Consider the following 24190-nt stretch of genomic DNA (forward strand, 5'->3'; position numbering starts at 1 on the left):
CAAAGGTAGGAGGTTGTTGCTTCCTAAATCTTTCGTACAAGGGTTCCCACCTGTTCTCAGTCACAGGCTGAACCGGCACTGCCACCACATTCTGCTGTATTGGCAACCTTGTAACCTGTGGAGGGGCCTGTTGCCTCATCTAACGGAGTTCTTCCTCTGTTCTCTGTAGCCTAGCCTCCATCTCAGTCAATATCTGTTGCCAGTTCTATGGGACAGGTGGAGGGTCCTGACCCTGATTGTCATCCTCGGCTCTGCTGCCGTGGAGTCTGGATGATTATCGAGGCATTACAACTATATGCCTGCAATTAGTGACACCACTCATCAGGCATGATAACAAAATCCAATTCCACCTCCCATTCTCCACAATTAACCAAAATCAACAATCCCAATATAATACAAATAACATATAACACACAATGGGCCATGCCCTAGCATCATGCATATGTTATTTCATTCATCATGCTCTATACAAAATAAGCAGGCAAACAGGGCATTCAAACACATATTCAGACATATCAACCAATCTTACCAACCAACCCTGAGTTAAGCCTGTCACTGACTGCATGTGTACATGTTCGGTCAATCTCCAGAACCAATAACCTTGGCTAGCTCTGATACCAAGTTGTAATGCCCTACTTCCTTAGAGCCGTTACCAAGTGAGTTTTAAAACGTGTTTTCAACTCGCTAATCGAGGTTTAGGTCAAATAGTGTAATTAAGCCATAAACATAGAAAAGACTTGAGAAATAGCAATTTCCATAGAAGGTTATAAAAGTTTTACACTTGGGAACCTAAAATACAGTTCAGAAATATTTACAACATATAAAATTGTTCCAAGTCGACTAAACGACAAAATCTAGGTTTATTTATATGCATCTCCCAAAATCTCTGGCCGTGGCAGCCAGGCTGGCTGAACATGTACATGCCGCCTCACGCCTGCTGTACTCATGGTTGGTTGATCTTCTCCTTACCCTTACCTGCACCACAGAGCATCTCTGAACCGAAGACCAGCAAGAAAACCCACAAACACATAACATATGCAACACATATATCAAGCATATAAACAGGCCACCAATGGCAAAACACATACGACCTAGCCGTCCCAGGCGTTTACCAAGCCCTGGGTTCGCGGACCACGCCGTGAGGATATCCCAGGTATCCTTCTAAGGACTCGCCCTGGCAGCTCGCACTCCACGTGCTCAACGCTGCTCCCGGCCCCTTGCCGTTCTCAGCCTCGCACTCAACGTGCCCAATGTCGTTCCTGGCCCTTCGCCGTTCTCGGTCTACATCGTTCCCGGATCAAGCCGACCATTCATATCACAATATACATAGCATAGCAAGCAAGTATAGAATTCTAGCATATTCAGTTAAAGGGCTACGCCCCACAGTTCTAACTTATTGGGCTCGGCCCTGCATATCAATTCTATTCAAATACATTGGGCTCAGCCCTGCACACAAGCTCTATGGGAACAAGGGTTTTCTTACCTGAGTTCCGAGCTTTCTGAGCACCGATACCCCGAGCACAGTCCTCTAACGTGAGCCTCGCCGAAACCCTAGTTACAACACATTAACAATGCCCATCCATCAAATTCTTATCCAATAAATAACTTCAAGCCATAGCCCTAACCTCTGGGACCTTGAATTCTATCAATCTGGGTGATAAAATCCATCCCGAGCCTTACCCATTAGGTTTCCAAGCCTAAATACCCTTAAAAACTCAGATTAGCACTAAGGGTCGCGACCCCACCCACAAGAGCCGCGGCTAGCCTCGAAACAGAGGCTAGCACCACACGGGCCGTGGCGCTCCCACCAAGCGCCGTGGCGCGCATGAGCTTCTCGGCCTCCCATGGCCGCGCGCGCACACGGGCCGCAGCGAACCCCTCCTAGGGTCGCGGCTCTCACCTCCGAACCCATAATTCCTCATCAGTTTTCTACCTTTTCTTCAAGCCAATCCTCACCAAAACCACACTAACAATTCTAGATAATCAACACCATCATTCCAGTTCAATAACAGCACTAAAACCCCATTGAATCCTACTCCAAAACTTAGCTAAAGCACCCAAAAGTATACCAAGCTTGACTAACATGCAATACTGAAAACCAGCAGAAAATCAAGACCAAATCTTAATAAGTAGAACTTACCTCTTACTGAATTAAACTTCTGAACCAATTTCCCCCTATGCCTCAATCTTCAAGCTTCATGTTCCCTTAAGTTTCCCCAGCTGAAATCCTTTGGCTTTAAGTTGATTTCCCTTAAGTTTCCCTTGAATTTTCCTTAAAGAGTGGAATAGAAAGGTAGATGAAAGCTATCTTAGTTAAGAGAGAGTGTGTATGTTGGTTTCCCAAAAGCTTCTAAGTAATTCCCCCTTTTTGTTTTATTTGACTTAAGTCTATGTGGCTACCTCATGGCTCGGGGTACCAAAACATCCCCGAGGGCAAAATGGTAAATTTTCCCAATATTCCCGCCTAGACATTCTATCTTCAAATATATCTCCAAATATTTTTTTTCATGTCCCGATAATCCCATAACACCTAGTACCCAAATTACCCCTCGACTCACCCCGAGTCCGAATCTCAACCCCGTTGTGACTCTCTGGCTAAGCGCTCCCCAGGACTGTCTCGGATCGTGCTACACAGACATATCACATATATATAACATTTATCACATTTATACCGCTAATATCCAGATGGGGTCCACATGCATATTTAACTTAACTAAGCATGCATCACAATCATATATACACATAAATTCACATAAAAGCATATTGAACCACTTATTGCCCTCCAGACACACTAATCAGGGCCCTAAGCCCGATTAGCAAATTCGGGTCGTTACAGTTAGCGTCTGTGACCAGATGCTTGATGTTGTTCTCCACGTCAGTTATACTGGCCAAGAGGGCTGATCGGATTTCCATGTCTAGTGTGGGAGACGGTCGCTGCCATGGGCCTGAAAGGCTCTAAATATCTAAGGGAAATGCAGGAAAAATTAAAGAAAAATAAACAACCAGGGGTGTAAAAATATTACCTCCTTGAGTGAAGGCCAGGTTGTTGGCAACCATGTCTGTAGTCGGGAAGTACTCAAGGTGGGACCTCCCCACATTGAAATAAAGGTTGTGTCACTCAAGAAAGTACGTGACATTTCTTGGTGACAAAAGTGGAAGAACCCCGTGTTTTCTTGGTTGGGGTTGGATTTTAGGTCGAACACATAGTTGACCTCATGTGGTGTGGGGACAGGGCATTTCTTATGGCTATAAAGGATATAGAGTGCTGAAAGCATTCTATATCCATTGGGGGTTATTTGAAAAGGAGCGACCCCGAAATATTTGGTCACTCCTTGGAAGAAAGATGGAGAGGCAGGATCGCTCCTGCCACTATGTGGTACCTCAACCAGGCGCTGAAGGCGCCTCCAAGAAAATTCGCCTGTTGGTCTCTGGTGGGTTGGACTAGGGTTACCCCAGGAAGTTCGTATTTTTTAATATAATTCGCAATCATCCTAACCGTTACTCGGCTAGGAGGGGCGACGTACCATTCAACATCTGGTTGAATGGCATTTCGAAGTTGAGCATGATTTTGGATGCTAGGGTCGGGGATATTTCTTTCTTGACCACTGGTCGAGGGAATTTCAGCCTGAAGAGCAGGCTGATTTGAAGGATTTGAAGGTTTCTTTTTCTGGGCTTTAGATTTTACTCGACCCATATTTTGGAGGAGGGTCGATGGAATGTGTGAGGTGGTGCGAGAAAAGGGAATTTCAGGCATTAGCAACGACAGTTGCTCCTCGTCCTTTTGCAATTAGACCAGCAAGTCGTCATCAATAGGTCTCTCACCTCCCCATGGATCATGCATGAAAAGCTGCGAACAGAAACAGGGGGAGGTGAGAACTTAAATCCTAAAAGCTTGTGTTGAGAGTTGGAATAATGTTGCTCGCGTATAAAAATTAAGCTTTTATATGGCCAGCAGCATTCTAGCAAAAACACTAAGTCTCTTACGAGCAGTTTGAGAAACAGATTAAAAAGCGGAAGTAAAAAGTTTTTCAGAGAAAACTTTTTCGACACCGAGAGGGCGAGAAAAACCCAGTTTTTCAACTAGCTTAAAAATCAAATTTTTACTTCGATTTTACGCCTTAAATCTACAGTCTCGACTAAAAAACTGACTCCTAACTCCTATAAAACATTATTTCACTACCCTATCAAGCATCAATCAATATGCCCATTTACCCCAAAACAATCTCAGCCAAGAACATTCAAAAGTTCAGAGATAAAAATAGGTATAAAATAGTTTTGTGTCGCATCTCAAGCGACAAAAAGATTATGGAAACTTACTTGGATGAAAGTTAGAGCATGAGTAAGAATGTTTCGAGCATCTGAGCTAAAATTCCTTAAATCAACAGTGAACAGTTCAACGTTTTTTGAGTTTCCTGAGCTCTGAAGGTTGAGTTTCTTTAAGGTTCTTGAAGTCGAGAAGGTGAGTGAAAGGTAAAAAGTAAAAATGTGATATGGGGGTATTATTTATAGTGATCGTAGCGCCATAAAAGAGGTAATCATGGAATTACTTTTTTCAAAGTATGGGGAAGTGCAATAGCCGTCAGACAATTTTTTGGAAAACCTAAAAGACTTGATTAGACATGATTGATCACTTTTTTCAAGAAAGCATGGGCGGCTCTGACAGATTTGGTGGGGTAAGCGAAGATTCATTTTCCAAAGTTTACTTTATGCTGGTCACAGTAAAGTAAACTTGGGGGGAAAATGTTTACCTAAAAGCGGCTGCTTATGACGTGGCAGGTATTCCTCACACGTGGATGACACGTGGCAGAGTCGAAATAAGGCAGTGCTGTTCGATTATCAACCAGCTATACATTGCTTCATTAAGCCTGACTATTAGATACGAACAGACTGGTCGTATCATTCAGTTTATTTCCTTATAAGATTGTGATCTTGTAATAATTACATGGATGATTTTATCTTTATTGCCTTGATACATGAATATTAAGGAGAGTTAAGGCCCAATGGCCCATGTAACCCCCCTTGAGCCTATTAATATGCATGAAATAGCTCAAGGAGGGGACTTTTGATCTTTAATGCTTTTTTCTGAATATTGAAAGAGAGAGCATATAGTGCAATTATCCATCGTCTTGTTGTAATTCTCCCAAGATTTGTGAAACTCAAGAACCCTAGTTCTTTAATCACGACATTGGGATTCAATATTAATAATAGCACTAAGTGGACGTAGGTCATTACCATTCATTGTGGTAAAACCACTATAAATTGTTGGCGGTTCTTCTTTACCATTAGATTAAACTCTTAATTGTCATCTCATTTCCTGTCGTATTTTTGACTCCGTATCATTGGCCAAATCAAGGGTCAACAGTTACATCCTAATAAAGAAGATTTGAGTCTTTCTACATGTAAAGGAATCAAGCAAGAACATTGATTTATTTTATAATTGAGTTCTTGGACTAACAATGGCTCCAAGACTCTTAACTCTCTCTCACAGCCCATACACGTTCTCTTTAAGTGTTTCCCGAATCACCAAAGCAAGGAATGAAATAATTGTTAATTACTAAAGCTATTTCTGAAGCTTTATATCTGAGGTTAGTTGGGAGTAATACCATAATTGCTCCCTTTTGGTTGAAACAAACATAATATTCATAATAGAATGTTAATGACCTAAGTTAGTTTTATGTGGATTACCATACCACAAATTCCACCTTAATCCATACAAGACTAACTCTATACACCCCATGGAGGACCACCACAAAATTTATCCAACTCCAATATTCATAAGTTTCAAGTAGTGTTGAAACATAGTCTAAGCTAGTAGCTTGGTTCCTTCATCAACATGATTCTCTTTGGTTGGAATCTTTTCTAGATCACTGGTTCCACCTTCAATCTTTTCTCTTATCCAAAAGAATCTGACATCGATGTATTTTGATCTCTCATGGTACACCGAGTTCTTACGTAGATGAATAGATTACTAATTGTCCGAGTACAAGATCACTTGAGACTTTAGTACCTTGATTACTTCTAAAATTCCTTTGAGTGAAATTTCTTCTTTGAAAGCTTCTGTGGTGGCAATGTATTCAACTTCAGTTTTTGACAAAGCTACTTCATTTTGAAGTTGAGATTTCCAACTGATGCAACACCTATGTAGTAGAATGTAATAGGAAGTTAAAGATTTCCTATTATCCTTGTTCGATGCATAATCCTCATCAACAAAACCTTCCAAATGGATTTGGTTTCCTGACTTCTTGTAACATAAGCCAACTTTTGGTGTTGACTTTATGTACCTTAAGATCCACTTAACTCCTTTCCAATGTTCTTCAGTTGGGTTAGCCATAAACCGACTAAGGATGCTGATAGAATATGCTTTATCTGATCTTGAGCTTATCATTTCATACATTAAGCTCCATATAGCTTATGTCTATGGTATCTTAGCCATGTCCTTCTTCTCATGCACTACAACAAAATCCCCTTTCAATAACACATCATTATAATACATTTAAAAAAGTATTATAGTATATATATATATAAAGTAAATCACTAAAGTAACACGCGAAAAAGTGAAAAAAAATCGGCAAAGTGTAAAGTAAATGCCTAAGTCTTTTCCCTATTATGTACAGTAGACTCCCATTTTCATCTCTTTCTCTCTGTCTCATTTTCCATCGTGCTATACCCATTTTCTATACCCATTTTCCCGTCCCATTTTCCTTTCTCTTCCTGCTATACCCATTGACTCAACCTTATTACCTCTCTCGGACCGAACCACCTCCTCATATCTCTTTTCTTTTGGAGTTCATCTATCACCGAGACGTTGGCAGAAGTCTGGTGGGGCTCGATCGGCGCAGGCGGGGCGGGCTTGATTGGTACAGCTGTAGAGGGCCAGGACTTAGGGACTCGGGGACGATTGCAGATGGCTACAATGCATGCGAACCAGCAGCTGTACTATCCTCCAGCCACTCGAGATGACTTTTGCCCCGACAATCGATGTGGCGACAGGCTTCGTCGGGGGCTCCGAGCTTCATGGAAACAGGCTTTGTAGCGACGACTTTGGTTGGGGCAAGGTATATTTGTTTTTTTCTTTAGTTTGTGAAAACGTTGTTGAAAAGCATAAGAAGTGAGTAAAATCAGAGAAAAAAATAGGAGGCAGAGCAGAGCAACACATGGAAGATTTTGAAATTTTTTTTATCAATAAGTGAACCAATGGCCGAAGATGGTAGCCATGGCACCTCCGCCTCTGATTCCTCAACAACCATTGTTAATTTGCTTTGTAAATTTCTTGCCGTTCAGCAGCGTCAGTCCGAAGCCTATTCCAACGTCAAAAGGTTTCTCTTTCCTTCTGCGCTTACCATTTTTTTTTCTTTCTGCATCTCATTTTTCGTTCCTTTTTTTGAAGAAGATATTTCTTTGATACAGGGGATTTTCAGAGTATATGATTTCGGGAAATGAATTGGCCTATGTATAGCCACTGCCCTTTTACAAAATTTAACATCAAAGCATTGTGGCAGCTTTGTTTTCAGCTTCTGGAATGCGTCTTAGAATGCTATCCCAATGAGGTTGCTTCCTTGGTATTCTTTCCAAACTCACTCTCAAATTAGTTGCTGGATTTTTATTGTTCTATTTTCCATTTTATCACTTGTTCTCAATTGATTTGTAATTTGAATGTCATTGTTTATACCAATAGTTTAAAGTTGTAAAATTACAAGTTGTTTTCATTCATTTCATATTTCAGCTAGATGCTTACATTCCTTCAACATAATGATTTTAGAGTTTATTCTTTGTGTTCTTTTTCTCTTTATAACTCTAGTCAAATAGATGTCAATAGAACAAAGAATTCCCTTATAATTCTTTTTCTCTTAACATATTCATCCTATTTTCGTTATTTTTTTCCCATTTTCTATCTTAATTTTTTTTTGGCGTTATTAAAGATGAACTCCTTCTATATGGAATCTATGAAGCTGTTGATGGAGAGATGGATCCTCATTGCTTGTTGCTAGCATTTGACATCATTCGTGCACTGATTCAACTATTTTTAAATCCTAATGGGCCGCTAGAAAAAATTTCTGGAGAGCTTTTTGAAACTTTGAGCAGTTACTTTCCCATTCATTTTACTCATGTATGCAAACCTTACCCTCACTATACATGCGAATTTATTATTTATTTATTGAAAAAAAATTCTAAGCAAGCTTTTCCCTTTTGGTTTGCTTTTGTTTCTTTGGTTAGTATTCAGATCATGCTATGAATGCTATCATTGATTATGATGTGCTATCCTTTTTGTTTTTGTACTTCTTTTCACATGTTTTTCTTCTTAACGTTATCCAGCCAAAAGGAGAGGACACTGATGTCAAAAGAGATGATCTTGCAAGGGCTCTAATGGTATGTCGTAATTGAATGTGATGCTCCATTTTTATAGTATTTGTAGGTGTTGAATTTATCTATTCTCTTTGTTATGATCTTCCAGTTACCAAACTTTATCATTCTAACAATGGAGCACTTGTAATGCCCATGGTAACCATGCCGTAATTGGCATAAAGCACTTGTAAATTTCATGGTCTAGTCTATCACATAAAATGGAAAATCATCCTTCTTTTTTTTTTTTTTGGCATTCTCTCATCTGCTTGAATTATAAATCATTCCTTAATATTTACACGTATAGTTCTATGGAATCTTTTTGCATGACCAGATTATCTTTATTAAGTTATTCTAATTTGTTCTTGCTGTGATTTCCCCCTTTCATGTTTCCAATTAGTGGTTTTCTCTATCTGGATTCCTATTGCAATATTATTCCTTAGTTTAGCATATGGGTACTGCCTTAGGGAAGATAAAGTACATATGTGTATATATATGTATTTAAATTGGAATTGGTGAGCACAATAAAATTTTTAATAGAAGTAGAAAACTGTTACAAGATGCATAGGTATTTCTGGAGAAGATGCTTATGAGTGTTTTTAATAAATTGAGTAATTTCTCTTTGGTGCTTGAACCAAATTTATCATAATTTTTATTTTTTTATTTTTTAATGATTTGAGCCTTGAGACAAGCTGGGAGGAGCACTTTTATACTTGCCATAAATTACAAGGGTTGTAAGAGCACGTTTATACAAATAACCAAATTGTACTATTTTTTTGTTCTGTAGGTAGCTTTCTCATCAACACCTCTTCTTGAGCCATATGTCATTCCTTTGCTTCTTGAAAAACTCTCTTCTTCTCTGCCATCATCAAAGGTTGGTGCCATCATCAAAGGTTGGTGCCATCACAAAGAATTTATATGATTACATAGGCAACAAAATTAATTTTTTTGTTGTAGAAAGTATATTTGTATCAATTTTCATGTTGACTCTTTATGTTTAAAGGTTGATTCTTTAAAGTATCTGAGCTATTTCTCATTGAAGTATGGATCAGACAGGATGGCCAAACATGCTGGAGCTATTTGGAGTTCAATTAAAAGTGAAATGAGTACTTCAGTAAAAGAGCCTACTGAAGATGTTACATCAGAATAAATAAATGGTATTGGGTTTCAGGAAAATGAAATTGCAGCAGAATCTTTAGTGCTTCTGGGAAAAGTTGTCTTGCAAAATAACGATTTATATTTAAGTTTGATTCTGGATGATGAAGACATTAGTAGAATTTTTAACATCATCACAAGTTATAGGAGTTACAATAATATCCCATTGGAAGGTAAAGAAAGGCTACATGTTGTTGGTCGTATCCTATATATTACCTCAAGAACTTCCATTGTTTCCTGTAATAGAGTGCTTGAAACTTTTTTTCCTCGCTTGGTGGAGATTCTGGAAAGAAATTCATCTAGGGATCACTTCCTAAATTTTGGAGCTCTATATCTCTGTGTGGAACTCCTTGTTGCATGTAGAGATTTGATTGTAGACTCTGGAGAACTTGCTTCTAACTCTATTTCAACTCACGAGGCATGCTGTTGCATCATTCAGAACTGTTTTGATTCACTAATTCATATTCTATGCTCTACCCTTGTTGCAACTACTAATGAAGTTGTTCATGATGTGGATATTTACTTTAGAGGTAATTGGTTTTATTTAAAGTACATATTTTGTCTGGTTAAACAAGTCACTGTTTTGATATGATAATGCCATTTCTTGGCCCTTCTTTAGTAGCCCATTTTTTGTTTGTTTGTTTTTGCTTTGGAGAAAATATAATTTGCACTTCAGTACTATTTTTCTATAAGTAATTTTAGAACCAATGTCATGAGAGTTACAAAGTAAACTTTTGTAATTCCTAGTATTTTTTTTCTCCTTTTAAGTTCTTATATGTATATTTTGTTTGAGTAACAATATGTAAATTTTTAATAGCATTGTTTTGCAGTAAAGAGCTTGCAGATTTTGGCTATATTTCCCGAAGGTCATTTATCGATATCAAAAAGTATATTCGAGAATATTTTGACATCACTTGTGTCAATTATCCTGGAGGATTTCAAACAGATGTTGTATGGAAGCTTGCCGTGAAGGCATTAGTTCATATTGGCTCTTTCATCAGTAAATGTAATGAGTTGGAGAAAGCACTGAGCTATACAAGTATTGTTGTTGAAAAAATTGTTTCATCACTGTCTAGTGATAAATTTACCCTGCCTTTTCCACTCAAACTGGAAGTGGTATCTGAACTAGGTGCAAGTGGACAGTATCATATGCTGATGATTGTTCAAGGGTTGGAAGGGGCTATATTTGCTAAGCTTGATGATTTTTTAGTACGTAACTTTCCATCTAAGAGAGTATTTTCATTTAAAATTTTCGGAAGGGTCTGGAAGTTTATGGTTATTGATTCTATCTCATTCATTTATGTGGTTATTCTAATTGTTCACTGAACTCGCAACTTGTGTTTAGGTCCATGGGAATAAAAAGTCTGTTGAATTAGCAATTCAACTTCTGCAATGCTATTCTGAAAAGGTTATTCCGTGGTATGTATTCAGTCTAATGTTCCATGATATTAGTAGATTGCAGTGTATCTGTATGTGTGACATACACTTCCTCTTGTCCCAGTGTATGTGTGACACCAAGGCTCCGTTTACTAATTTAAATGAAAATAATTATCGAAGATGATAATCATTGGAAAGAATAGTTTAAGTAAAAACCCTTCTTGGACAAGAGCAAGGTGCATGCATATTTGATCTTTTCAAAAAGCCTTCTTGTGGCTGAAAATAATTTAAAGCTAATAGTCTCGAGTCAAGTGCCAATTAGAAATTTTTGTATGATTCTCTAATGAGATGTATAGTTGATTTACCTGATAGATCATTAGAAATGGACATTTGTTAAGACTCTTATTTTTTTCTTTTTCCCAAAAAGCATGCTGAATAGTAAAATTCAATCTGCCAATTATGAGTTATGTAGATGATTTTGTGACAGAAAGGATTCTTTACAAAGGATGTTGATTTAAAAGCTGAAAGCTTGTTTATTAGTTACTATAGAGAGATTACTGATAAGCTGCTGATCATTCTATGTGCTTGAGAAGAAAATTATGGAGCAACTCTAGCATTTAAGAAATCTTGTTCATGATGTTATTGTTGAAATTAAGTCAATCTAGTTGTCTGTACGTGAAGATTTTTTTTGCATTGAATAGTTTATTGAGGAAAAATGAGAGTAACAAAAGACCAATATAATAAGCATGAAGGTGTTTTCTTATTTCTACTCGTGAGGGGTACCTTTGGTTTGTATTGTTCAATCCAATATCTGGTAAATCAAATCAGTAAAAAAGATTGTTTACAGTTATTTCAATGATTATTTTTCCATTTCTGCTAGGATTGTTCTTTTTATTTCATGAGTTTAAATCAAAGCTATTGTTCTCTTTAAAAAAATGTCATGTTTACAGAGGATAATTGTTGATCTTATGGTTGTAGCAGAGTGATTTCTTTTGCATTTTCAATTCTTTAAGATGACTCTGCACTCATCAACCAGACTTCTAGAATAGTAACCTTGTATGCAAATGGAATCTCATATGTTGTTTCTTGTAACTCAATTTCTCCAGAATTTACTCTTGCCCGACTAACATTAAATTATTTTACTTTTAAAGATGGTCACATTACAGGTACTAAAGAAGGCTGGTCGGCCATCAGAACGTTTGGTGAGCCATGCAGATTGCAAATTTGAGAAACCAATGGAGCATGAGTGTGTGCATGTCCATGAGATTACAGAAGCTACTGGGACTAAAGAGGCAGAAGCAGATGCTATGTATGATAAAGAACTAACGGAGGCCATTAGAGGAGTACAGGATGCTGTGACTGCTATAAACGAGCATTTGGAAGAGGTCAGATATGAAATTGTGGCCCTTGAATCTGAATGAGTTAATTTCATATTTTGATTGCTTAAGGAGATAGTCTCATAGTTGCCAAACTAGCCATGCAAAAATGTAACAGCTAGAAAAACGTATAATTTGCTAATAACTATAAAGATGGAATTATTTTTGTGACGGTTTTGCCGTTCCCTATCCCATATTTGTTGTTTTACATGCATTCTGGTACATGATCATGAAGAGAGAGTACATATATTGCAGCAGTTATCTAACATGCAGGTCAATTTAAGTCTTTTGTGTGTGCTGCTTTTATTACTTTAAAATATAATTTCAGTAATGCTAACTCTTCTCGCATATCATTGAAATTGAAATATTATTCTTTCATCATAAGCAATGAGATTACTCACCTTTTAATATGCTATTCTCTTCTTCAATTATGGTGATCACGTCAAGATATACATTTGCTCAACCTTTAATTCCTAATATTATATCTTCCAATATAGTTAAAACTTTCAAGAAAGTACTTTCTCTATTGTCTGACATATTGAATGGAAATGGGATTGGGTAATGAAAATAGAAATTCCTCTTAATTTCTAACCATTCCCACATTCTAGGTGCATATGTAGCAAACTCAAATTTTTGGGTCAAAGCTTAGTTGGCTAGTGATGAAGGCATCAGTGGGCATATTCCTGTGAGAAGGCCAAAGTAGAGTTGAATTACAACCCTAGAAGCTTGAAAGAAGGGCTGGAAGAGGTTCTGTCGTGGCGTATGAACTTAGGCAGGTTTTTATTGACCCTTCTCCTTTCTAACAGCCAGGTTTTTGTATAATAATGCTTTATGTATAATATCATATTCTAACTTTTCATACATGAAAATCCTTTGGTGTATGCATAATATGAAAAGCCTTTGGTGTAGAGTTGTATGGTACGTTCATATGCAAGACCTGATTTTGTTTTGGAAAGCCTTTAATTTTATTTTACTTTTCCATAAAACTTGTGGAAAGATTTTAAAGCACGACCTGATTCTGTTTTTGGATTGAATATTTTAAATTTAATGGCGCATGATTGAATTGTGAAAAATGCTAAGAGACTACATGTGCTGGGCACTTTCTCTTCTGTTGAAATTTTCTGGCTCCTTTGTCTTTAAAGAGAATGTTCTTTCATTCTTAAAGAGTTTTGGGTGAGAGAATTATCTGCATTTAAAATGTTGTTCTGATTTTTCTATTGAATGAACTTTCTAAAATTGGCAGCAATGTTATTAATTGACTGTGAGCAAAACGATATTAACTATTTCTTAACTACAGCAGGTATGTTTAAGAGCATGTAATTAATAATTTCATGTGATCAGCTCAATGGTGCTTTATATTGTATAGACTCCAAAGTAATACATGCTATGATATGTGATTTAAAATGTTGCAGTGCTGGATTTCACAATGCAGCTGATGGAAACAGGATTTGAGAATGATACTGTTCTTGCATTAATTGTCTTTTCTCTACAGTATATTCTTGTAAACCATGAATATTGGAAATACAAGGCGAAGCATACTCGCTGGAGAATAACATTGAAGGTACCTTTAGTTTTACTATGGGTATGTTTTCTTTCTTTTGTTGGCTATTTAGGTGTGTCGGCAACTTGATTATGTGTACTGGTTTTTAAAGACTACGAGAAATTAATCTGGCTTTTTACTTCATTTTGAGCAGCATTACCTTTTAAGTCTATGTTTATCTCCTTTTGCTCCAGTATTTTACTGTGTAAGACTTAAACATTTGAGGCTAGTGATAAAATGACATTGGCTGTTTCATTATTCTAGGTTATTGGGATAAAGGGGCAGTTTCCAGGACTGATTCTCAACGTCACTACCAACTGGAATGTTGTTGTTAATGTCAAGAATAACCTCGATGATCCATTGCTTATTACATGGTATAATGTCCGTGTGCCATTAACGTATGAGATTTGTTTTTAATGTTGACAAATTCAAATGTATACTTTTTTTTTTTTTGCATAATGTTTAAATGCAGGAATGGAATACAGCACAAGAAAAACTCTTGGCAAGATGGATCAAAATGCCAGTAGTGGGGTGAGCTTTTGCTTTTGTTTTTTTTTTCGTTTGCATTTTTTCTTGTTTTGAAATTGGAAAAGTCAGGAACACGAGTTGGGCAGTTTCTCTTTTTTTCTGTAGTATGGATTTTGGAGTATGGAAAGAAAACAGCAGAAACACTTACAAAATATGGGACGGAGTTGCTCGCAGCACCACACAGGTACTCCTGTCTTGTAACTATAACCAAATTTAATAGTTTGATCAACAAAACCTCAATTTGATTATTGTCATGACAATGAAATGATGTTTCCTGGGATTGGTAAAATAGTGCATGGACCAGTTTTTTTTCTCAGCTTTCATGGTGCCTAAATTGAACTCATTAAAGAGAGTTAGTCAAGAGCTTTATTTATATAGAGAATGAGTAGTATAGAGGGAGTAGTTATGAAACTAACTACCATATAACAAACTCTTCACCAGACAAACTAACATAACTAAATAATATTAACAACTAGTGCTTTCAGAAGTGAATCATGTCTTGTTAACAGAATGATTTTTCAACTGGTTACAGGTCTTTCCCAGAGCTTGGACAACAATTTTGATTTCTCTAGTAATCTTATTCATTTTGTTCTCTGCTATATATATTGGGATCTGTTCATGTTTTCATTCATTAGTAATCTTATTAGTATAAATAATATGAATATATTATCATTAGAAATATAAACAATAGAGTGGTAGTAAAAAAAGTTACCACATAAGAGAAAATTCCAATCCCATATCCTGTGAATAGTCTTCCCATGTCAAGGGACATAGCTCCCTGTATCAAAAAAAATTTCAACTCAGAAACTGACCCATTTAGTTTTGTAGCCTCTGCTTTTCTCTTTGAATTTGTTTTGATTCTTCAATTCCTTGTTTACTTTTAATCTGATACTTGTGTTTCTTATGCTTTGGGCATGAAAACTATGGTGTTTCCCTTTTTTGGCTCCTATACTTGTGTTACAGGAAATTCAATGAAATTATACATATAATGAATTATGTTTGTGTAAAAATTATTTATATAAATATACAATTAATTTCAGTCACATTTTTTTACAAGTGGTTTGAATCATATTCAGATTGAAAAGAGAGAATAAAAAAGATAAGTGAAGGGACTAAACTATAAGTTGCAATCAACGTGAAGGGACTAAACTATAAGTTGCATCCATTCCATATATTTCATAAGTTAATTAAAGTATGTGATGATTCTCAATGAATCACTGATAAGTGAACTGGCTATATGGCAATTTAGTTAGTTATATAAACTAGTTCATATAACTAATTTAAACTTTATATGCTTACAGGTGGAAACTAGCTTAAGTCTTATGTTCTTAATAATAAAAGGATTTTTTTTTACAATGTGCAGGTATATTGAGATGATTTTTTTGGAGCAATTCTTGACAACATTTGTAGTTGAGGCCTTTAGAATGGAAGAATGTATTTCACTAATTTTTGTATAAATTTCTTGTGTTTGTATTTAGTGATAAAGGAATCTGAATTGGGCATAAATTATGTTGTAATATGATTTCTTAAGCCTAGACTAGTAGACTAAATATTGTAATTACATTTGAGTAATTAATAAAAATCTATTTATGTTACCTTATTTGGCTTCAACTTTCAAATTTGTTTTCGTAGTTTTGTGTAAGTGAAAAAAGATTATGTTTCTCTGAGCTAATATAACACATGTGTTATACTAAAGTGTAGTATAACACAAATAATGTGTCATACTAAAGTATAGTATAACACAAAAAAAGTGTTATACTAAAGTATAGTATAACACAAAAAAAGTGTTATACTAAAGTGCAGTATAACACAAATTTATAAGTATTGAAATGTATTATATAATCGACTATAAATAACATAATTAAACACTTCTCTATTTATTAAAATAACACAGAAATTGTGTTATCGTTGACAGTATAATAACACATCTGTATAACAATGATAAAGTGTTATGTAAAGTACCCTGACCTAAGATAACATAGTTGGTCTTAACACATCAAAAAGTGTTATGGTATGTTTTGATAACACATTTTCGGTGTTATTAAAAGCATCTTTTCTTGTAGTGATGGTATGTCTTTGGTGATTATTCTGTAGTGAAAAAAAAATGGCCTACTAATGGTAGTGATACTTCTTTAGCTTCAGCCATGTGAAATCTTTCTACTAATGAAGTGAGGTAGTTTCTGTGTGACAAAACTAAGCTTTAATTTATTCTATCTCTAATGATATCTATTTCGAGTGTCTTCTTGGCATGGACTAGGTCCTAATTTTTTTATTTTTCCATGGTTCTTTCCCATAATCTGCATATCATCTACATAGATGAGAAGAAACGTAGCTTATACAGTAATTAGATCAGAATAATACAAACATGTACAATAATTAGTCCTTGTATACCCAACTTAAGTAACAACTGAGTTAAACTTCTAATACCCTTGCCTTGGTGATTGTTTTAGGCGACAAGTGACCTTCTCAAGAGGCAATCTGGCTGTTCTTGTTTGGTTTCCACCTTGAAATCCTCTGGTTGATCCATGTAGATCACTTCCTCAAGCTTTCCATTTAAGTTGTCTTTACATCCATTTGTTCTATCTCCCAATTGAATTGAACAACAAGTGCAATCATCATTTGAATAGTCTTCATCTTTACTACTGGTGAAAAAATTTCAAAATAGTCTACCCCTTCCACTTGAGTGTATCACTTTGGCACTAGCCTTGCTTTGTATATCATGGGATTTTTATAAGTGAGGCCATCGTTTATCTTAAAAATCCACTTGTTTTTAATTGTTTTACATCTTTCAGGCCATGAAACTAGTACCCACTGTTGTGATTGGTTAAATACATGGTGAAATTGATTAGGCACGAAAAGGTGCAAAACCATAGCGGTTTCACAAAAGTCAACATGTCAGAGTTGAATTTCGATATAGGCATTTATAAATCATATTTTTGGGTCCAAAGTGTTTCTTTGCAGTAAATAAGAGTACCCAAAAGTTTGGGAGCATTTGGGGATGTTTTGAGACAAGTTGTGGAGTGCCAAATCAGAGTCATTGGCGACGCGTCGCTTAGCCAAGAAATAATAGACCAGGCAACGTTTTTCCTAAAATGTATGTACGATTTCGTACAGTCACGTATTTTGGCTACAAAATTCAAATAAAAATGCTCTAATCTTATTGGTTGAGTCTAATGAGGTTCCTATACTATTTAAAGGGGGCATTTGAGTTAATTGGAAAATTGATCACTCACCTCTCTTTTAAAACCCTCTCTTTGTCTCTAGCTCTCAAGGTTACTAGTTTTCTCCAAAATCTTCATCAATAAAGCTTGACTTGCATAAAGAACCAAGGCCTTTGAATCTCATTCCCATTCCATTGTAGTAGCTTCAAGCAATCTCAAAAAGGAGGCTAGGAATAGATATTTTGGAAACCAAATCTTCATTTGTGTCAAGCCTTGTTACATTTTGTGATTCACATAAAATCATAGACTTAGGATTTTTTGTAACTTGGTTTTCTCTCCACAAAGTTCTATTCTTTCTCTTATAAAATTTGTGTTATTCTATCATTAAATCCATGGTTGTATTGTAATTAAATGTTTGTAAATTCATGTTATAATTATTTAGTTACTTATTCTTTAATTATAAAGATTTTCATTCATACTTTGAATATGCTTATTTAATTATCAAGATTTTCATTCATACTTTTAATATGGTTCTTGATTAGTCTCTAAATTTTGAATATTGAATTAGTTTCCATTATTCATTGTTGGATTAGAAAGTGTAAGGCATAAATCCCCAACAATAAAAAATATCTATCTCTAATTACTTTCTTTTGTTTTTTTGCACATTCAACAATGATTGAAATTTGTTCATCTTCTACAATCTTCATATCCTTATTTAAAGATTTTATTTGTGTTGAACACATAACCATAAGAGATAAAATAAAATTCTATTGGGATATGCTCTACATGAATGTGGATATGGATTCAAAGTTATCATCAACAAATGATGAGAGAACTCAATGCGATTACAAACTTAAGGAGATTAGTATGATCAAATTCCTTATTTCAAAATATGTAGATTTCAAGAATTTGAATGAAATTAGTTTGCTGCCATATTTTTGTGAGCTTGAGTTTATTGATATATTAAGAGTACAAGATGAATGTTAATAAACAATTCAGGGGTTAATGTTATACTTATTTTGTTTGTAAAATTATTTAATATCATGCGACATATGGTAATTATAAAATTTACCATAATAAGATTAGGGTTAAGGCAATTGCTGTTGAGATTATTGCACTTCTAAATTAATTTAATTGGGTCACTCTAATTGATGATGAGATCTTTGTGACCTTGATTAAATTCAATGCATTTAATGAGGAATGCATTGCAACCCTAATTGAGAATAATGCATTCGATGAGAATGTATGATAACCCTAAAGAGAATTGACATAGTTCATGCATGTAGGAATGAGACTAATGAAACCTTAATAGAATGTGAACATGTCAATGCAATTGATGACAAGATCACTGCAAAAGAAAGTGAAGATACTAAGGTCAATGCATTTGATGATGAGCTCATTGGAAACCTATGTAAGGATACCAAGGCCAATGCATTTGATGTTGAGATCATTGCAACCTTGAGTAAACTTAATACAACCTATAATAAGACTCTTTTCAAAACCTTTGAAAGTGCATTGATTTCTTATTCACTAATTAAAGAAAGTGACCCTAACTAATATTTTCTATGTTCCCAATAGGAATAGAAACATTATAAGTGGAAGTCTATTGAGTAAATCTGGTATCAAAAAAATGGAGTTCGAATCTGATAAACTCATTTTGACTAAATTGGACACTTTTGTGAAAATGAGTTATTCATGTAATGAGATGATCAAACTATGTACTCTTGATAATGGCAATAATAATATGGCATCTAAATCTTCTAATGTGATTAATTATAGTTCTATTACTTTGTGGCATAATAGACTTGCTCATATAGGTCATAGCATAATTAAAAGAGTTGTTAAATGTAGATTAATTAATTGTGATGTGAATGATAATGATAAATGTGAATAATGTGTTAAATCTAAAATGATAAATAAACATTTTCCAAGTATTGATAGATGTTCAAACTTGCTAGATTTTCTACATAGTGATTGATATGAATTGAATGACATGTTGACTAGAGGAGGAAATAGATACTTCATGACTTTTATAGATGATTGCTCTAGGTATACTTATATGTATTTGCTTAAGAGTAAAGATGAGGCATTTAATGTATTTACAATCTATAAAGCTGAAGTAGAAAATCAATTGGAAAGGAAAATTAAGACTCTTTGAAGTGATAGAGGTTGCAACACCCAAATTTAACTATGCCATATTATTTGAATAAACATTTTAAATGCAAAAGAAAATAGTCTTTATTAATGCTCCAGAGCCAAGTTTCATAAAATATAAAGCCAAAATAATGCAATAAAAATACAATATGTCTCAACATAAAATAAATATATTTCATAAAGCTAATAATAAACTATGGTGTTCATAGGATTGTCGTCGTCAAAGCGGTCCCCTCAAAGAGAACATACATTTTCTTGGAATAGTCCACGTTCACCATGCCATTACATTATCAATTCTTGCCTCTGGAGAGGTAAAATGGTGGTGAGCTAAAGCCCAATAAGGAGAATCAAACCAAACATCAACATAAAGTAAACCACATATAGCCAAACCATAATCTCATATCATAACAAGACGTAGCAACATAAACATCATCACAATAATCATACAGAAAACCTATGCGCGCACTACACATGTAAATGGGAAAAATAACTACGAGGAATCTCTTATGGTCCTCTTTACAATCTCCATGGTCAACTTTGTGGCTACCTTTGTCCACCTTTTACTTTCCCAAGTACATGCCCTGAAACATGTAGCATACAACATGCATTCCATAAACATTAGTAATCAAGCAAACATGTTTAACCTTCTTAGCTTGGCGTGTGTGTCGCATCTTTGAAAAATGATAAAATGATCTCGTTTAACAATCAAAGACTATCAAAAAAATAATAATAACCTTATTGAGACCATAACATGCTTAAAGAGCTAAGTTACATGCCCCAGAATGACTTTGCATGAGTCATGCAACAAGTAGCCTTATTTCATTAATCATAAATATTCAATTCCCATAAATCTAACTTACCCTAATACCAACACCAAACAACCTTAAAAAATAACCAATAATACCTTAAGTAGATGTGTAGACTGAACCACTATGAAGTACCACCACCTTAGAGATTACGAACCCTAGCCAAGAATCATGTCTCTCCAATAACCATTAAAACAACAAGAAGAGAATGAACTTGAAGGCTAAACCATAAAGCAACATTTTACCTTAAACCTTTATGTCATTTCTTCTCGAAAATCCCGAGCCTTTGACTAAACCTCTGCCTCCTCGGCCTTCTCTCGTTCTTAATCACACCTTCTCTCTTTCTTTCTCTCTCTCTTCTTTTTTTTTTCTTTCTTTCTTTCCTCGGGCCTCTCTCTCTCTCTCTCTCTCTCTTCCTTTCTCTGTGTTGTGCGAAAATGAGAGCTATGATCTCTATTTACAGGCTCCAAGACCACACATCAAATCCTCCTAATTAAAGTTGATTGGTTCCGATCTTCTAATCAACACATCCTTAGTGATTCCTAATTAATATTGATTGATCATATCGTAGTCCTCATTCTAGCCATGTTCATCGAACACTATTCCCATTCATGATTTTCTAGAATAAATAACCATTAAATCCTCTTAGTCTTCTATGAACCTAGCCTTAATCTTGCACTCTACACATAATTGATTTCCCATCATCAAATCCCATGAATGACGAAATCTCAAAGAAAGAATCAAGAGGCAATCCTTCCTTTTATATAACCAAATCAATCAAGAGCATCACATAGGCTTGATTTTTGAAATTGGCTCTTTCAAGGCAGCTCTTTAGTCCACTCAATCAAGGAACAAATCTTGTCGTTCACATTGTCATCCTCATCCTCTTTAATTTTCAATAATTCAGCTCATACTTCCCTTTTATAGTTCAAAAATCAGCTTGTAGTGTGAACAAGAAAGTCCTCATTAATTCACCACAACTCAATCCAATATTTCAAGCCTTAATTCATGCAAATCACCAAGATCTTACCATACTTCTCTTTCACACACACCACACGCCCAAGGGTTAGTCACACACACACATGTGCACACATTATCATATAATTAAATAAAACATAAATAAGTAAATAAAATAAAGTTAATAAATAACTAGATAAATATATAAATAAAATAATAACTATTATAGTAAATAAGGCAATAACTAATTAAACAATTAAACAAGACAATATAAAAGAATATTAAAATAAAATAAAATAATAAATTTAAAAATACGTGAATTAAACAACAATTAAATAAAATAAACAATAATTAATTAAAATGGGTGTGTCTGAGTTTGGTGAACAGCATGACATTATACATGAATGCGCTTCACCATACACTCCATAAAAAAATGGAATAGCTGAAAAAAAGAATATGACTTATCTTGAGAGGATTAACTCGAAGCTTTTACATGCTAAATTGTGTTATAAATTTTGGATTGAAGCTTTGCTTGCTGTGAATCAAATTACTATGAAAAAGAATAATGTATCTCCATGTAAGTTATGGAGAGGAAAGAAGCCTAACCTAGATTACCTTAAAGTGTGGGGGTGCATTGCTTATTGCAAGAGCACGAAGCTTAAAAGGACCAACTAAGGTCCAAGGATCATTAAGTGTACATTTGTAGGCTATGCCTCAAATAGCAAGGCCTATAAGCTATTAGAATTTGAGTCTAATGTAATAATTGAATCAAGAGAAGTGAAGTTTTGAGAATATTTTATATTGTGATAACAACTCTCAAAGAACCCACATGTGTTTGAGTATCTCATAAAGAAAAAGATCCAAAGGTTGATGAGCAACTAATATTTCCTCGGAGAATCCAAAGGCTTAAAGAGTTGGGAATAATGGAGAAATGTTATCAAGTAAAGATACTATACGGTAAACTTGAAGAAGTCACATGGAAATTTTCTATGATTCTTCAAGTTGAGGATGATCCCAAAACCTACCAAGAAGCAATGTCTTCGAGAGACTATGTTTTTTTGGAATGAGGCAATAAATGATGAGGTGGAATTAATTATGTAAAACAACACATGGGAATTGGTAGACCTTCCACAAGGATCAAAACCAATTTGGTGCAAGTGGTTATTTCAGAGGAAATATCACACCGATGGCAAACGTGGAAGCAAACATGGGGGAAAAGGAAAGGGCAAGAAGCCCAAGAGAACTGGAGCAGCTCTCGATGAGAAGTACGCTCCACAATACTCCGAGTACACGGACTTGGTGGATACTCAGGACAATATTTTCCTGATCAATGAGCAACAGGTCCACTACTGAAAATCACCACCTATGCAGAGGGATCGAGAGAAAATAAATTCCACTAAGTTTTGCTGAATTTACAATGACGTGGGGCACCACACCAACAAGTGCATGCAACTTAGAGATGAGATTGAAAGTTTCATCAAACTGGGGCACTTCCATCAATATGCTAGAGCCGGTGCGAGCCCAGTCTAGGCTCCGCCATATGATATCGTATTCGGCAGGTGGTTCCTCAAGCTCCGGGCCAGGTACCCGCAGCCCCACAACAATAGATAGTCCACGGGCTTCCCTCGATGAACGGGCGGGTGGGGTCTTTTTTGGAGGGCGCCACTTGGGTGGAACCTCCCGAGTCTCGCAAAATCGATATGTGTGGGACCTAAACCATGATGACGATGACAAAGCGCTGGCATCAACCCAATTACCAGCACTGATTCCTCGAATGAATGACCAAGCATCACTTTCTTTGAGGACGATGCTCGGAGGCTACATTTTTCTTACCATGATCCTTTGGTGGTCGAGAGCCAGGTTTCTAATAAAATGGTGGCTTGGATCCTGATGGACAATGAGAGTTCAATGAACATCCTGTTCAAGCTAGCCTACGAGAAGATTGGGCTGACCACTGGTGACCTGTCCCTTTACACCTCCACTGTTTATGGGTTTTTGGGAGAAGTGCCTAGCCAAGCCTTCAAGTACTGCACTTTTGTGGTCGCGGACTGCTTCTCTGAGTACAATGCCATCGTGAGGCATCTGACCCTAGTAGAATTTGATGTTGTGACCTCCATACTCAACCTATGCTTGAAGTTCCCTACTGAGGCGGGAACAGGAATAGTCTATAGAGACCAAAATGAGGCTAGACATTATTACAATGTGTCCCTCAAGCATCCTGTAATGGTAATTGAGGTAGAAACCCCTGAACAACATTCTCCCAGGAGATGGAGGTCCAGGTTGTTCAAGATGAATGGGTTTCCAATGACCAGGACCCCATAGTTCAGAAAGAGAGGCCTATCGAGCCCATGCAAGAGATAGAGGAGGTGATCCTTGATGCCTCCATCCTAGATATAAAAATGAAGGTCAAGAAAGATCTCTAGGCAGAAGTTCGAGAAGCCTTAGTGAGAAACCTAAACGACTAGCAAGAAATCTTTGCCTAGCCTCACTCTGACGTGGCGAGCATTGACCCGAACATCATATGCCACACCTTGAACATTGATCATAGTGTTGCTCCGATACAACAAAAATGTAAAATGATTAACCCGACCTGAGCATTGGCTTTAAAGGCGAAGTTGGATAAGCTCATCGCGAACGGGTTCATTCAAGAAACTCAGTACCTAACGTGGTTGTCTAACCTTGTCATGGTGCCCAAGCCAAATGGCACTTGGAGGACCTATATAGATTTCTCCAACCTCAACAAAGCCTACCCAAAGGACTGTTTTCCTTTGCCCAAGATTGATCAAATGGTCGATG

General features: G+C 36.0%; 2 protein-coding genes, 1 long non-coding RNA gene and 1 pseudogene across 3 annotated transcripts; 3 read left to right on the forward strand and 1 right to left on the reverse strand.

Annotated features, from left to right (window-relative positions):
• Positions 1-5968: 5968 nt before the first annotated feature.
• Positions 5969-6385, reverse strand: LOC133832826 (secreted RxLR effector protein 161-like). The gene has a single exon (XM_062263116.1). It carries the CDS (start codon positions 6383-6385, stop codon positions 5969-5971), a length of 417 nt encoding a protein of 138 aa, XP_062119100.1.
• Positions 6386-6865: 480 nt separating this feature from the next.
• On the forward strand, positions 6866-7170 carry LOC133831141 (uncharacterized). Its single transcript, XR_009892412.1, has 2 exons — positions 6866-7055; positions 7135-7170. It is a non-coding gene; the product is annotated as an uncharacterized LOC133831141 (long non-coding RNA).
• A 24-nt stretch (positions 7171-7194) lies between these two features.
• LOC133832827 (MMS19 nucleotide excision repair protein homolog) lies at positions 7195-10291 on the forward strand (annotated as a pseudogene).
• LOC133832828 (MMS19 nucleotide excision repair protein homolog) lies at positions 10208-12442 on the forward strand. The gene is made up of 4 exons (XM_062263117.1): positions 10208-10221; positions 10326-10704; positions 10841-10914; positions 12039-12442. Exons 1-4 carry the CDS (start codon positions 10208-10210, stop codon positions 12043-12045), a joined length of 474 nt encoding a protein of 157 aa, XP_062119101.1. The 3' UTR covers positions 12046-12442.
• Positions 12443-24190: the final 11748 nt, after the last annotated feature.

This window comes from Humulus lupulus, chromosome 4 (assembly GCF_963169125.1).
Source record: "Humulus lupulus chromosome 4, drHumLupu1.1, whole genome shotgun sequence".
In the NCBI taxonomy this organism is placed as follows: domain Eukaryota; kingdom Viridiplantae; phylum Streptophyta; class Magnoliopsida; order Rosales; family Cannabaceae; genus Humulus; species Humulus lupulus.